Source organism: Magnolia sinica, chromosome 17, assembly GCF_029962835.1.
Source record: "Magnolia sinica isolate HGM2019 chromosome 17, MsV1, whole genome shotgun sequence".
NCBI classification, from domain to species: Eukaryota; Viridiplantae; Streptophyta; class Magnoliopsida; order Magnoliales; family Magnoliaceae; genus Magnolia; species Magnolia sinica.
The window spans coordinates 29918722-29936096 of record NC_080589.1 but is presented as its reverse complement, the minus strand read 5'-3'; the positions used below and the strand labels follow the sequence as shown (position 1 = coordinate 29936096).

The 17375-nt window shown below is 41.1% G+C and overlaps 1 protein-coding gene across 7 annotated transcripts in view; it reads right to left on the bottom strand.

Annotated features, from left to right (window-relative positions):
• LOC131230689 (protein PTST homolog 3, chloroplastic) overlaps positions 1–17375 on the bottom strand; it is a 154946-nt gene that overhangs the window by 82579 nt on the left and 54992 nt on the right. For all 7 annotated transcript variants that reach the window (XM_058226607.1, XM_058226610.1, XM_058226608.1 and 4 more), the window contains 4 exons: positions 7754–8006; positions 6737–6800; positions 6582–6632; positions 6416–6469 (listed from right to left, as the gene is read on the bottom strand). In XM_058226607.1, the coding sequence (XP_058082590.1) occupies positions 6416–6469; positions 6582–6632; positions 6737–6800; positions 7754–8006 (422 nt within the window). The remainder of the gene's footprint in view (positions 1–6415; positions 6470–6581; positions 6633–6736; positions 6801–7753; positions 8007–17375) is intronic.

Sequence of the window (17375 nt, the reverse complement as noted above, 5' to 3'; positions counted from 1 at the left end):
CCGCCCAATACTATAGCTCCAGGGTCAAGGTGTACAAATTTCGAGTAAGGGACTTAAGTCCTTCACGAGAGCTTCCAGAACACCAAGGAGCCTGGCTTGGGGATATAGGGCCGAGTTGGGAAGGACCTTGCAGGGTTACGGACACGACACTCTCGGGCGCATATCGACTTGAGGACATGGAAGTTCGGCCCTTGCCTCATCCACGGAATGCCGAGCACCTAAAGATTTACTATGCCTGAGAAGGAATTCAAAAGTTCAACGGACATGCCGACCATGTTAGATGCCTCGACAACTGCTCGGTCAACCAAGAGCAACCTCCCTTTTTCAAAGGGAAAAGCTGCTCATGATATTGCTACTGTTTCTTCTCTACTATAAATTCTACAATAAAAGAACTTCCCCAAGTCAAGAGAAGAGAATTTCTTTTAACATTATTATCTTGACTACCCGAGTCATATGGTCTACCACGAAAGTCCTCGGCCTACTACTATGTGGTCGACCTATCGATTATATCGTACACAGCCTACCATTAAATAAGTGGTTTATTGGCCCTACGTTGTTCGACCTACTATCTCTACTCCGCCCGACCTACTAATTCTACTAACTTAAGAAGATCATGCACACAACATTCGTGACCAATCATGACAAAAACATTTTTTCATTGATAAAGGAAATGAATTACAAAGAAAAAATTTAAAAAAAGAAAAAAAAAAGAAAAAAGAAAAGAAAATGTTTTACGGCTGCTTGGCTTCGGCTTCGGCTGATTCCTCAGCAGGGCTGCTCGATTCCGGCTACAGCAGGGGCAGGGTCTTCGGGAGACTCATCGACCAAGCAGTCTAGGTCAAGCTCTGGATACTTCTGCTTGATGTGCTCCTGGCATTGCCCATAGCCAAGGCTGAAGTACTCCTCCAGCTCCTCAGCCCATTCCCTGGAGGCCTTGTACGCATCCACTGTTGCTGCCTGCATCACCGGGATGGAGGCCTTAGCATTTGCCAACTTGGCCAACACCTCGGCCAACTCGACCTCCACCCTCGCGGATTTAGCTTCCACCTCTAACCACTCGGCCTCGGAGATGGACAGGCGCGACTTTAGCCCCTTCGACTTGGCCCACAGCGCAGCCCTCTCCCACCCGTTTTAGCTAGCTGGGCCCCAAGAGCTGCACGCTCCTCCCCTGTAACCCGCAGAGCCTCCTGGAGGGACTCGGCCCAGGAAATGGCCGTGTCCCTAGCCCCGATAAAGGCCTCGTGCTCGGCATCCTTGGCCTGGAGGCCTGCCCTCGCCTCCTCGAGCTTGCAACCCAGCTCCTGGAATGCTCGGTGAGCGGCTAAAAGGCTAGGGGCGGTTGGAAAAAAGAAACAAGAACAAAGGGCAACAAATGAGGGGGCAGAAAACCAAAAGAACATGTTGAAAAGAAAAGCAAAGAAGACCTAATTTGAGGAAGGAGGCCGCCAACTCGCCCAGGAGGGTCATCGTGTGGACGAAGATATCCTCCTTGGGCACATGTCGGGTCCCCCACTGAGCTAGGAGGGCCATGTGGTGATCCATGGGGAAGGAGCCTGACCCGCTAACTATGGACGCCCCGAGGCACCACCAACCTCGGCCTGTTGGTCGCGTGCAATGGAGGGGCCCTCAGCAAGACGACCCTCTTCCCGAGCTGGGGATGGCTCCAAATCCACAATTTCCCTTGCCATCGGCTGAAGAAGGAAGACCTTGCATGGGGAAGCCTCCTGAGCTGCCCTGCTTGTAGCTGCTGAAGTTGGCTGCTGGGCAATGAGCCCCTCGGGGACGGGTTCAGGTCTGTCCTCCGCGACCTTAGAGGACTCCCCTCAACAAGCCAGAGGAGGGGCGGGAACCTTCTCGATCGTCCTCTTCAGCTGCGCTAGCTCGGCTTTGGAGGGAATTTTAATTTTCTTCAAAGGGTGGAGACGATCTACCATTTCTACAAAAATTTACAACGGTCAGACGTGAAGAAATAAAGTCCGAGCACAAAAGTCCAATGAAAACTCGACCAGCTACAATATACCTATTGGCTCGACCAAAGACATGCCGGATTGGTACAAGGACTGGGGAGTGATCAGCCTCATCCAATTCCTCTCAGCGGCGCTTTGCTCCTTCACACGATTAATTTGATGAAGTTGCAATTGAGTAAGCTTGGGCTGCTTCCGAGGAAGAGCTACAAAAAGACACGACCAGAGTCAATGAATGAGGACACAAAAATAATAAAAATGAAAATAAAAATAAAAATTAAATTAAATTAAATTAAAAAGATAGTAGTAAATAAGACAAGGTCTGCAGCTCGGCAACTTCCGACCTGGGAATACGAATATGGTAGCGACCTGGGAACACATCCTGCCCATCTCAACTAGTGGGGCCTCCCATTCTCCCGACACGATGAACCACTTGTCCTTCCAGCCCTTATTAGATGACGGGTTATCGGTAATGAAGGCTTGGCCCTTGTTCCCCCACACAGAAATAGTACCAGCCCAAGTATTAGGGTTGGCCTTCGCTCTGTACAAGTACAAGAGCTCATCTGCGGACAGGTCGGCATGTCCAAGCTTATGCCACAGAATGAAGGTGCGAAAATGGCCCGCCAAACGTTTGGGATCAACTAGCCTGGGGCGAGCCTAAGGCGATGGACGACCTCTTGCACGATAGGGTGAGAGGCAGTCGCAGACCACATTGTAAGGCCACGAGATATATGGCCACCTCACACTCGGGAGGATGACCCAGATCTTCCCTGACTTTGGGAGCTCGGAGCACTACGGAGTTGGGGATCTGGAACTCCGACCTAATTTGAATTAGGTCTGCATCCTGTAGCCTCGACCCGAAGGGGCCGACGTCCGAAGACGGCCCCTCGACAAACACAGGCTCTGACCTCCTCGGGGCCAGCATTACCTCCTCATGGCCATCCGTCATCGAAGACCATACGCCAGAGGGTGCGCCCAACTGGGAATCCATACTTTCCAGGGCAGACTTCCCGTGAAAGGCCATGGAGACAGACGCTCTACCAGAACCGCCTGACATTTCCCAAAAAGGCTCTACCAGAACCGTCTGACATTTCCCAAAAAAAAAAAAAAGAATGACTAAGAAAGAAGAGAGAAAGGAGTGTTCGAGCCGACCTCCTTTGCGTGAGTCCTCGTGCTCGGGCGTTAGTCCAAGTCCACTTACTTCCCAAGCTCCTGGAAAACGCTTAGAAGTAGGGAGCTACTGTTATGGGTAAAACTGGATTGACCAAACAACTGGGATCAAATGAAAACAACAAGGTAAATAGCTCAGCTGGGAGGTCGGGTATGAGCTCGACCTTAGATGCCGAGCATACCCCCCACAACTAATCCAGGCATTATGACCGGTGACCTTGGTCGCCTAGTTGACCTTTCAGTGTCGCGACCAAGGAACAACTATGGACGCCGATCAAGGAACTCAACCCTGACCCCAATCATCAACTAAGCTTGGTCTGCAGGACCTTGACCAAAGCAACTTAGAGGTTAGCTTCGGCTATCGACCACGGCCTCCTTGGATGCCAACCAGTAGGAGATGTCCCCTTTGTTACGGAAAGGATTACCTCCCTGAGATCTTCGCGGAGAATCATGCCGAGAGAAGCGCCATATACCCAGGGGAAGATCCCTTGTGTGATACGTATCTACGTGACAAACTCATTACCATACATGGAAGAGGTCTCGAAAAGGTTATAAATAAGAACCCTACCTACGGTAGAAGGTATGCACTATTACCCTAATTCTACCAGACCCAGAGTGTGCTAATTCTGACTTAGGCATCAGAGGGTCCCTGGTTACAACCAGGGCCCCCATTGTCACTTGGTTTTGCAGGTACACGACGGTCTAGCAGGGACAACCAGATCTCAGCATCAACACATAAGATTTATTAGAATATTAATAAGGAGAGCTAGAGCTCTCTGAGCCAATTACAACTTAAAGAAACAAAACAACATGATAATAAAATACGCTAGTGCGCATGCGTTTTTCAGTTGTTGAACGGGCTGATGATTGTTATAAAGAGTCGTATACAACTACGGATGAAACTGTATCAACCCAATGAAAATCAGATGTGTAAAAATTGACATGGTGCAGCCCACCTGATGATTGGATTAATCTGAATTTTAATGCTTCCCATTTTCATGGTGAAGCATCTTTTAGACCGATTGGATGTCAAATACAAGAAATCGGACCCACACTACAGTTATGTATATGATCATTTTTCTATATGCATATACCATGCACAGATATTTATGTATATATGTGTTTGATTTGAAATGATACGCAGATCATCATGATCATCACCATAGTATTGTCCCAACTATTTGAGATTGACATTGTTGGTATTGTGTGCCCTGGAAAGCCAAAAATGATTGATATGATCACGTACATGGATGACCACATGTTTCGTTTTACCATGGACATCATAATTAAATGTGTGGGAAACCTCAATTGTCTATGATTTTATAGGTTAAGGGGAGGGTTTCCTCCAGTTGTCCTACGAGAAGGTGAATTTCAACACAACGACCATTGGCAAAAGGGAGAGCTTTGTTTCATGGATCTCAATACCCTACATTTTGTGACCGTAGTAGCGGAATTAAACAATCCATGAAAGGTTAATTGACCATCTTCTATTTGTGAACTAACGACAAGTTGGCATAGAAGATCTCCATTATCGAGATAATTGTTCCATAGCCCTACCCCACATCTGAATGTGAGTGCTCACAGATACAAGTTCATATGTTCTAGGACAAGCTGAGCACTTGCATTGGAGGATCACATCATATCTATTCTAGTACACCGATCATGTTTGGAGTGGATCGACTTGATCATCCACCAGCTTTGATTAATCCTTAGACCAAAGGTCATAGGGGGAGTACGAGCTCCTGGTGTTGTGTGTTTAGCTTCACCCAATGAGGCTACATTAGTGGCTAACAATTAACATACAAGTGTGATTGGATGCATGCATCTTCATATGCTCTAGTATGGGATCCTCTTGTTACCTCAAAGAACTTATTTGTTGCTTAGATCTTAGTGATTAGACTATCCATCAAGTGATTTTCTGGCTACACCCAATGCTTGAAAGGTTTTAAAGGTTTTTAATTGTTGATGTTTCTTTCAACCATTAAAATGGTTTTAGTGTGCATGATGGATATGCGATGGTTGAGATCTTGTGGCTCACCTCTTAAACCGACATGGGTTTTTAGAAAAAAGTGGACATTGTTGTACAATGGAGGAATTTGGTCAATCTGAGTGCAAGGATAAGGCAGTCCACAATTTTTTGGTGGTATAGGCCATAATGTATCAAAGTCTATAGGGAGAGGAGCACTATAATTGGTGTTTCCTCTTAAACCCTTATTCCTACTTATAAATAAATCCTATCCCAAGGCGGATAGAGCAAAAGAGTGCCTTGGATGTGGATGGCTCTCAAGTGCATACACCCAACCCTAGCCCAACACGTGTGTGGCTCTTTGCTCTCGACTTTACTGGGATAGATTGGAGATACTTCCTACGTTGAAAGGTCAAAATCAAACTGCTGCAGCAATTACACGACACAATTTTGAGGTGAGATCATAACCTTTAGTTTGTATTTACACTTTTGTGTCTTTCAAAAAATTCACACTTTTGTGTCTTTCAAAAAATTCGCCAATAGACATCGGATGATATGCAAATGCCCTAAGATAATAGTGATTCAAAACCCCATAAATCAGTCTTTGAATTGTGGCGTGAGGAAAAAGAAAAAAACATCCTATCTCATTTTCCTACTGTTCATCTTCCTATAACCTACAGTATGTTTCTCTAACAAATCCAGTATAATTCTTGTGTCTACTCTTATATGCATGTTTCTGAAAATTATTGAAACCTGTAGAATCTGGAGAGAGATCAGGAATCATAAATGAAGAAAAGACCAATTATAAATTTACATGAAGAAGATCAAGGTCCAAAGTGTCAATCTTGAAGAGCTTGAGTAAAACAATCATGGATGTTTGTATACATCTCACTGTCATCATGGGGCATAAGGTTAAGGGAAAACTGCATTTTATTTTTTTTAATGACGACAAGGTGTGCCCGCCCCATTTTAAGGCTAGACTAATCCCTGTGGATGCACACAATCACCCGCAAACCACATGCATTGGGTAATCACAGGGGCAGGGGATCAAACTTGCGTAGGTGGGGAGCAACCCACGACGCTAGCCATTCACTGAAACCCCGTGGGGGTTTAACGGAAAACTGCATGTTTTCCTTGGTTTAAGAAATAGGCAATAAGTAAATTTTTGCTGCAGTTCTATAACTCATTACTACAAATCATACATACACAATATGAGTGCATATAATAAGTCAAACGGTAGGTGTCTTCTTTTCTTCAATATGATAACCATACACAGAAAATTCATGATATACAAGATTGAGAATGGCAGGAGTACCTTCTCCTTCTCAATTTGTTGCTTTAACTGAGACAACTCCAACTCCTTTTGTTGCTAAGATCATGCAACAATATAATCAAATGTTCGTAAAACGAACAACAAAGTTCTGGCACAAACACAATATAACTCAAAGGTAACAACATTATAGAACAACAAAAGATTATACCAACATCACTTTCAAACGATCGATTTCGGTTTCGTTGTCCCTTTTTCTAGCCTATAATACAGAAAGGAGAAGCAGAAAATATGTAAGTTTAAAAGGCAGATATTTATGTTCAAAACTATAACGGATAAACTGAACTGCTGTAGCAAGTGTAACACCTGAACAGACAAATCCTCATCAAAGTCCAGAAAGTTAAGGTCTTCTGAATGCAAATTATCATCCCTAGGAATCATTACAAGAACATAAGGATGGCATGGAGATAAAATGATATAGGAAAATAACAGCATATGGTGGAAAGTCAAAAGGTCACTTAAGTAAGCAACAATATTTTGTAAGTTCTTTATTGCTCATCTACATGCAGCAACTAAATTTTGCAAGTGCTTTATCGCTGAGCTACACACTGTAGCATAAGATGACAGATGCAAATATGTACAACAAGAAACAGATGAGTATAAGGAAGCAACCTCAAGATATAGTAAAGGGGTAAAACATGATGTTTGACAATATAGGCATACAATAGGAACATACTTTGATGGACTTTTCAAGGAAGCTACTGGTGGAAACCCAACAATGGCCATACGGATCAACTCTATTAAGAAAGGGTTGCCTTTCATTCTCCACTGCTTCATTTACAAGTGAAATCATTCCTTTTACCTAAACTTCTGTTAAGGTCACCCAATTTACCTCATAGTATCGCGTATTTTGATGGGCACTCTCCTTGAAGGCTTGAACATCACACATAATATAATAAACTTAGGTCCTGTGCTGATCAATTATATCAATGGCAGCATAAGATGAAATGAATCTAAAACATAAAATCACCCAAAAATACACATCTTTTAAATAATGAGAAGAAAGATCTTCAAGAAAATCGAAGTATTAACATTCTTTTCTTGGAATATGCTTGCATGTTGGTACTTCTAGGCATCTCGTAAGCTTCACACTCTTACACAAGTAAACTATGAGCAATATCATGCTCACCTGTAAAAGCAACTCCTATTTCTAAAAGCGAGTCTGGACTCTATGCCACATTAAGCCACAGCTATATAAAGCACAACTGTAATGATCCCAAACAATATAAACTAATGCAACTGATTTCAGCTAGGGAAGAGGGAAGGAGTTCTAATCTGAAAAAGAGTGCCTCAAGCCCACATCTCACCCACTAAATCACCAACCTGTGAGGTTTATGCTCTTTTGCAAGAAGAGCAACTTGTTTGGAAGCCAGGGCACCTGCACTCGAGATTGGAACATCATTGCCTCCAGTACTCTCTGAGATGGAAGTCTCTTGGCCATAGGCTGTAGGTTCAACTCCTATGTCATTCTCTGATTCAGCAGATCCCATGCCTGAATCAGTACCACTTGTATTCGAACTGCCATAACTAACATCTGAGTCATTGAGCATCTGCATATCTTCAGTACTCAGCATACCTACAGTACAAATAACCATGATTGATAAGAAATCCAATGAAATTCTAATTCCCAAAATTCAAAATATATAAGGGAGGAGCAATGCAAAGGCAATCCCTACCCACCCACCTCCCCACCCCCCCACACACACACAGGACAAAAAAAAAAAAAAAAGGATTGCAGAGGATATTCAAAATCATTGCCAGAGGGCTTGAAGTAAAATCCACAAGAAAATACGCAAAAAACAGAGTCACTAGGGAATAATATGCTATAGATAAAATTGCAGCAACTACTATCTCAGCAAGTCTCTCTTCTAAGATTATATAACATTGACAAAAAGAAAATCTAGTAATTTAAATCTCAGCCTTCCCCACAATCTAATCCTGGTCATTGTTTTCTACTAACCAAAATACAGCAAGTGCTCTCCACTACAGAAGAAATTGCATAAGCTCCCACTTTCCCATCACAAAACCTAGACCCTGTCCAAAGATTGGCAGTATTCACATCATGTTAGTACTATACAAACTTGCACTAGTTCAATAGATTATTCATCAAGTGCTCAAACAGTACCAACTTGTGGCGAAAATCATGATGTTTAACACTTCAAAATAGCCGCATACTAGGGTGACAAAAATCAGACTACATGCTCCCAGGGTTGGAAGGAATTTGACTCCAGTGAGTTTGCTTCAACATATCACTGCAACAGATCTTCATCTAACTTATTCAACTTGGTGTTGGAAATCCATAGACTTTCTTCAGCCATTGACTTTTCTTTAAACTGGATTAGATATTACCGTTAGGATCACAATAGCTCCAACATCAAGGATCCAATTTATTTTTTCCTTCGCCTTTTTGGCAATTGTTCAGTCCAACCTTCTTGTTACCTCCTTGCACCTCACCTTGGTACACATTTAAATGAGACAAATCAGAAGTTGGAGGGATGTTAAGATTTTCTGAAAGCTCTATGTGGTACTGAATTTGTTAAGAACCCAACATGGGCCATTCTTTTTGTACTTCAATCTTTGGTATGTCCCAGTACACCCTTCCACACTCATCTAAAGAACTTCCGAATTTTTCAACACATTCTTGAAGCTTTGTCCAATCCCAGAGTGGCCATTTCCATGTGCTTGCAACTTCCTCTGCCTGTTGGGATTTTTCAAAAGATAGAAGAATAAAATTTCTATAAAACCTAATTTTAGATGATTAGGATCTACTTACCACCTAGGTGATATTACATTTCTGAAAGTTACAAACCCATGGTTGAGATCGTACCTATGATTATGTCCTCTAATCGTCCAGTCATGAGATGTCGATCCTTCAAACTAGAAGGATAATCGGTGAAGAGATGCCTTGAAAGCCATCTCAAAATCCCCACTATAGGGCCATGGATGCGAGAGAAGATGAGAACCATCCACTAGAAGGACAACACGTGAGATGAAGCAGAGAGGAGGGGGGAAGAGTTTCTTCTTCTCTTTCTTCTCTTTCTTTTGGGGGTAGGATCTATTCATAGGAGTTCAGTGTTTTAAAGAGTACTACCATAAGGTGGTCCTAACCCCTACAAACTTCAGTATGCCATACATCATCAAACGTCTGTGATCCTGCCTATCCGTGTAACTAAATGAAAACCTTTATAGGTCATGTATTTAATATGGGATTGCATATAGAATCCAATTGGCTTTAGGGCATGTGGGAGATTGTTAGGTTTGTATGTGCCTTGGAAAGTCAATTGGACTTGGTTGATTAGGTATGGGCCATACGCGACCCTGTGAGGATTGAACTTGGTCATTTGCAACCTTTGTGGATGGATGGATTAGGATCATTAGAGACCCATCTTCTATGTGCTTACATAATTAATTATGATTAGAAACTTGGAAAATTTAATTGGTTGTAGAAATTCCTGATCGAATCTCTTTAAGTCCTTGGGAAAAGAACGAAGTAGACATAATAACCTAGATAGGCTATTGGAGAGTCGACGTTCCATAACTCTTAAGAGTACCCGAAGACTCCACAACCATCCTGGTAGGCTTGGGCAACTCGGGATTTGTCTATAGTTATCATGTGTGATAGAACCAATGACAAGTCGAGATGGATTAATCTCCACCATTTGGCATCTAGTTCCTAATACCATTCACACATGGGAGTACAGATGTTCATATGTTTATTAGAACCTAGTTGATGGGGACATCATGCGCACGCCCTCCCACCCTGCGCACATATTTAAGGAGGAGGCGGCCCCCACTTTAGATCTGGATGGACGACAACATCCTTGGAGGGCCTCACAGTTAGGGGTTGCACTATGGGGCTTTGGAGTGGACCCGATCATCACATAGATTCTACCATCGGATCTCATAATCGTGGCCCACTACTTTAGATGATCTAGGATTTTGAACTTTGATTACTTTTGTTATTAGAAACTTCATGAACGGTTTTGATTGCTTAGTATTTATTTGCTTTAAGTTTTGGTATTGGTGCGCGCACATGATGCAAAGGTAAAATTGTCTTTTGGGGTTTAGGGTTTTCTTATAAATAAAGCAACCCCATGTAGGTATTGGCATGAAGTTTTTGAATAAAATTCCTACGTTTTCTTCCTCTCTATCTCTTTGGGTTGAAGAATCAAATTCGGTGCGAAACCCTCCCTTCCTCGAAGGGTTAACTACCGTGGTGTGAAACCACACTCGTTCCAAATCACCCTCACCTCTTTACTCCTCACATCCATCATATTCTACATCCCTTCCATCTTCCAATTCACCCTCTCTTGTACCCAAGTTTTCTTCTACAACAGATTTTCAGATTTTGGCTCATCTGGGGGGCTGAAACTTCGGCGGAGTACCACGCATACGCCTTGCGACGGATCGATGCGAAATTTGGCATGGAGGCAGCCCTACCCTGGTCGATCCTAGCCTAGAAGTCAGCTTTTAACTTTGTAGGCCCCACACACGTGCAGACAGTTGGGCACGCACGTGCACCCAGGGCCATCTGTTGTCCAGCGCGTGTGGTTCATCTCAAGTTCTATTTTCCTCTATTTTCCTTCTCTTTAGACTTCAATCAAACCCCTTAATCTAGATCCCTAACCCTAAGATTCCTAAATCCTAATTATTCCCAATTTTCGAACCCTAGATTTTCCCCCAAATTGAAACATGGTGGATCTTTTGAATTGGGGAACAATCCTTTGCAAGAATGGATGACTCTTACAATCTTTTGGGCTTGTTTGGTTTATAATTTTAATCCAGCCCTAAAATTGTGTAGGCTTGGACCCCCATAGATTCCCCTTTTTGAATATTTGATCGTATGTAGGATGTTTAAAATTGGTATAATCTAAAGCTTGAGCTCTTGCATGTCATATTTAATTTCATGTCCTACATCACTAGTTCTAGACTCAATTGAATATTCGTATAGGATGGATCACATAGAATCTTTTAACCAACAATACCCTCAATACTTGGATTGGATCAACTTGATTATGTACTAGCTTAGACTTGTCCGTTGACTTGAGATTGCCGAGGAACTTCAAGGATCTTAGTATGATGGCTTTGATGCATCTTTTGAAGTTCCATTACTGGCTAACATAAAGGTGTTATTAGATTCACAAGTTGAGATTCAGTTGAGGCCCAATGTAAATCAACATGGAATCCACTTGTCACCTAGGACTAGATTAATGGCTAGATCTTACCTCTTAGATGCTCCCATTATTCAGAGTATCCCCGATATTATCCATATCTCCAGCTCAGTGATACCGATAACATTGGTAGCGATACTAACAACACTATTAGTCTCAGAAATTCTAGGTATAGGCGATGTATTTCTAAGTATCACCAATAGTGTTGTCATATGAGACCGCATATGCAATCATGGCACATGTGATCCCATATTGACCATGGCACATTAAATTTTTTTTTAAAATTTTTTGTAAAAATAAAAAAACAACTTTCTGCCTATAAAAAGGCTTCCAAACCTCATCCATTTGCAATATTCTCATCCCAAAACTCTCTTATTTTCTTACATTTCTTAATTCCAAGTGCTCTCTCTCTCTCTCTCTCTCTCTCTCTCTCTCTCTCTCTCACATTTCCTACTTCCAAGTGGTCTTAATCTCTCTCTCTCTACTACATTCTCTCTCTCTTGGAAGTTGGAAGCAATGTTCAAAGTATTGATGATATCGGCCGATATATCCCACGATATATCTTGTATCCCACCTGTGCAATACAAAACACACAAGTAATGGGATATATCCCACATGTTCAATCTGGTGTGCATTTTAGATTTTTGATCTTTTTTTTTTTCTTTTTTTTGTAAATCATGTTAAATCAGTGTCAAATTGTTATAAAACATGAAAAATCATGAATTGGAAGTTTCGATTCGAGATTTGAAGGAGATCGGTCGAGTTGTGAAAATTTGAAAAAAAAATCAAAATTTCTGAATTTCTCACAAATCAATTGCAATCTTAGTGTCTAAAAATAAAAAATCAAACAAGTATGTAACCTAATCTAGTGATTCTTCTTTTGTTTTTAAACGTATTGCTTGTGCTTCCACACTTCTTCTTACATTTATAAATTATATGAATAGACTTTGAATATACTTGCATCAATTCAATTAGACGGCACATAGATTAGGACCCCTTACAAAGAAAACATATTATGTGCGCTTGTTTTTTGTAATGTTTTGATTTATAAGTATGTATTGATAACTTTTTTAACAATCACTGAAGTTTCATTGAAAAATTCAACTAATTTCCCAATGTTTCCACATATTTCCAACAACAGCGATACGTTACGCGATACAACCAATATATCCCATAGGATAATCGATACGAATCTGTATCCCAGGGGTGCGATACGTAACATGATACCAATATTTCGAACACTGGTTGGAAGATCAAGATTCAAGCACTTTCAAGTTTCAAGGAAGATCACTTGTTGATTTTCTATAATAATAAATAAATAGCTTGTTGAGTTTGTTGTTACTTCTTACTTAACTATATTGTTGAATGTTGATGACTAGATTTTAATTCATTGTTTAATTGATTTTATTTTTAAATATGTAATTAACATAGGAAAGTTCCCCTTAGTTTCTTATATTGTTTTTACAATTTTTTTTTTGAATTTTTCCCTATTTTTTTATTTTTTTTAAAGTTTTTCGATATATATATATATATATATATATATATATATATATTATATATATATATATATATATATATATATATATATATATATATATATATATATATATATGCATATACAATATAATATTATATTATTAATATATACATTTTATATATTTGCCAATATTTTCTAATTTGTAAATTCCAGGTGTCGCTTGTATCGCCACTGCATCGGCCAATATTTTGATAATATTGCCAATGTATCGATATTATTCAAAATCTATTTATTAAAAAAACTTTCCGTTTTAATTTTTTTTAATGGGTGCATGGTTGTATGCATTTTTCAAATTGTAGACACTAATATCGATCATATCACAACATTATCGTTATCGCAACATGGGTGATACAAAGACCACAATCTTTTGTTTCCTTTCCAGTTATCATCGATTTCTTAACGAAATATCATGTGTTATTGATATTGTGAAATATCAATAGATATTTGGTTGGAAGGTTGGATGGATGGTAGGATGGATGGATGGGATAGAAGGGATAGTTTGACTAGTTTCTTACAATAGCACATGCTTTTAGGCTTCCATTAAATGAAAACTTATTTTCTATGCATTCCTTTTGCAATAATTTTGTTCCTAAATATGCAAATATGTGTATTTTAGCATCTCCTAAAGTTTCACCGAAAAAATCCACCGTTTTCCCCTTGTTTGCCCACATTTCTAGATATCGATGATATTATTGACAATATTGATATTGTTTCCTTATACCCGGCTAGCGAAACTTGTAGCGATATGGATACTTCAAACACTCATGCTCCATAAGATCAAATTTGTTGGTCAGCATCATTAGATGTTTTCAAAAGTACTTATGATTTTTTAACCATTGGTCTTTCGTTTTCACCGAATATCTGTTTTTACCCAACTTGATGAAAATATAACAATAAGATATTTTTTATGTCCATTCTAGAGCTTTGCCCTGGGTTTTCGAGGCTCGAAATAGATACCACAATTAGTGAAAGGCATCGGTCTATTTAAGTGTATGGACTAGGTAGATAGACAAACTTTTGATGTTCTATAGTATATGAAGTTCATGGTGCGGAAGGGTACAAAAAAGGTTTTCTTAAGAAACCCTAGAGTTTCTCCTACATGAGATCCTATCCCTAATGGGGATATAAACAAGCCAAAAACATCCCCTCCCACGGAGAGAGAGAGAGAGTGAGAGAGAGAGAGAGAGAGAGAGAGAGAGAGAGATTCAACGAGAAAAGAAAAGAAAGGGAGAAAGAGACAGAAATCCTCCCCTCTATTATCTTCTCATCAACAAAGTGGTCCACATGATCAACAACTCTCATTCTTCTAAACTTCCTCTACAACCTTACAGTGTAGAGATTAGGTTGCTTTACTCTTTCTTTAAAAAAATTAGAGATGATCATGAGGGACCTCATCTCGAGAGGGAGCAACAACGATTCTACATGATCAAGGACACGCGATTGAAAGGTATAATCTCAACCATCCAAATCTTGGTCGTGAAACTTGACTATATCTAGATGGAGAATCAATCTTATGTTGTTAAAAATCAGTTTCATAAAATTTTACACTTTTGTCTATTGAAATCCCCAACATGTAGAGCTAGAAGATGTCTGATTTACCACAACAGTAGATCTCTCATGGCTCAAAAAAAACATATGACTGAAGGTCGTGGTTTTCCTAATTGCCCCACCACGAATGTAATTTGATGCATGACAAGATGATCTAACCTAATATGATGCGTTGAAACTAGATAGCGGATTAACTGGAACAATCAAAAGACAAAATAACACTAAACTACCACAAGTTAAAGAAACTCATATTTGTAACATGTTAGGGTTCAAAACACCTAACAGTCCCGCAATGTGATTCTTATAAAGTATCAAGTAATTAGGATTGTGTAGAAGATAAGACTCCCACTTAGCATAGGTATTAAATCTGAAGATTCATGGAATCACATGAGTTCTAAGGGTTTTGCATGTTTAGGGTTGTTTTAAGGGTTAGGGAATGCATGGAATAGGTTTAGAGTATTCAGCAAACTAGGAATTTAGGGTTTCGATATAGGGATTTGAGGATTTAGGATTTTGGGGATAGGGATTTGAGGGTTTAGGGTAAATAGGCTAGGGAAATTGGGAAAATTAGGTTTAGGGTTTATAGGATTTTGGGAGAATTCAGATTAAGGTCAGATTTGGGGATTACGGTTTGGAAAGATAGGTGATTTTGGGATTTGGGAATCCTAGGGTTAGGGTTTAGGATTTATATTTAGGGGTTTTGTAAAGGGGTCAAAGGGAAGAGGGAAGTCGAAGATTCGAAGCAAGGGAGCCACAGATTGGGGGCTATTCGTACGGACACTGTTCACGCAGTACTGTTCCCGTAGTATGATCTCACGGTACTGTTCACAGCTAGAGATTGGGTTCAGTTGGGTGTAGGTTAGGTCTAGGTTGGTTTAGAATCATAAGAAGAGAGAGAGAGAGAGAGAGAGAGAGAGAGAAGAAGAAGAAGAAGAAGATGAAGAAAGATGAAAATGCAGGGGCATTTTCACACCGGGCTTGAGTGGGGTCGCTTGTTGGATGCAGGGGCACACTCGGGGTGGGTGCAGCCCACGGAGGAGGTCTCGTGTTCGAGACTCCTCACCGGGGGTGATTAATGCGTATTTCACACCAAGCTCAAGTGGGGTAGCCCGTGGGATGCGGGGACACACTCGGGGTGGGTAGCCTATGTGATTTGGGGCCCACGAAGGGGGTTCGGCCGAGGTCCTAACCCATGCGATGTGAGGCCTGGGCTATGAGATAAAGGGATTAATTCGCCATACTCTAACAGTTCAAGCTTTTAGAGCGAGTGGTTAATTGTCCTGCATCAAATTGGTATCAGAGAAGGAGGTCTCATGTTCGAGACTCCTCACTGGGGGTGATTAATGCAGGGGCATTTTCACACCGGGGGTGATTAATGCGCATTTCACACCAGGCTCAAGTGGGGTAGCCCGTGGGATGCGGGGACACACTCGGGGTGGGCGGCCCATGTGATTTGGGACCTACGAAGGAGGTTCGGCCAAGGTCCTAACCCATGCGATGTGAGGCCTGGGCTATGAGATAAAGGGATTAATTCGCCATACTCTAACAGTTCGAGCTTTTAGAGCGAGTGGTTAATTGTCTTGCATCAGAAGAAGATGAAGAAAGAGAGATGAGAAGAGTACCTTTAGAGAGAGGAAGAAAACAAGAGGATAACTATGGGAATCACTCCCCAAATGGCTTCACACCATCAATCTCATCGCAGGATGAATTGCTAAATCACATAGCAAATGAGAGGAAACTCTTTTCATTCATGGTTCATAATCATCAAAATCTAAAGGGGGCCCAAACCTTTTATACTCTCAGAAAGAGACTTTTACAAAAAACCTCGCTCATGAAAGAATCTCAAAAAAAAAAAAAAAAAAAAAAAAAAAAAAAAAAAAAAAAACAACCCTATCTCAAGTAAAACATAAAATAGTCCAAAAATAATAAAATAGATGACAAAAACTACTAAAAACAAATAAATCTAAATTATCCTAAACTATTTATGGCCAATGGGGTGGTCTATGATCAAGATGGGCCACGATCAAGAGTGGTCCAAAGGTCTATCGTGAACGATCAAACGGGCTGATCGATATGCCCATGCAATCCAACAGTCCAAACGCTCCAAACAAGCAACCCACGCAAATCCACCCAGTGCGGGATCTTCAACGATGGCTAGGAATGCGACTTGGGCCCCATGAGCCCCACGTAGTGATCTTCTAGCCATAAATGCTCAGATGTCCTCATCAATTCTGCTCGGCTGAGGAGATATCACCTTTAGCGAAATAAAGCGGCAGTGATGCTCGAGGAGATCCGAGTCTCGTCGCTGAAGCTCTATCTCCATGATCCATATGTTGTTTGAATCCGGCCTGCACTTCCACTTGACAAGGTAATCCTGATAACCTCCATGTCATGTGGAAACCACTCGCTCATCCCAGATATCCTTTATCACTCCTCTCTTGGTAGGTGTGTATGACAAAAGAGGTAAAGGTTGGGGAGAATAGACAAGTATAGGCCAAGGGTCATGGGACAGGTCGGGAGGGCTATCATCATGATCAAGGTGATGGTCTGAATAAAGGCTGATAGGTGTAGGTTCTGGACCCTCAAAAGATTAGGGCTGAAAGTCGGGCGGGTTCAACCCGACTGACCCGTGATCGACCTAACACTGGGTTGGGCTCGATCTGGATGTATCGGGTTCGGTCTCGGGCTT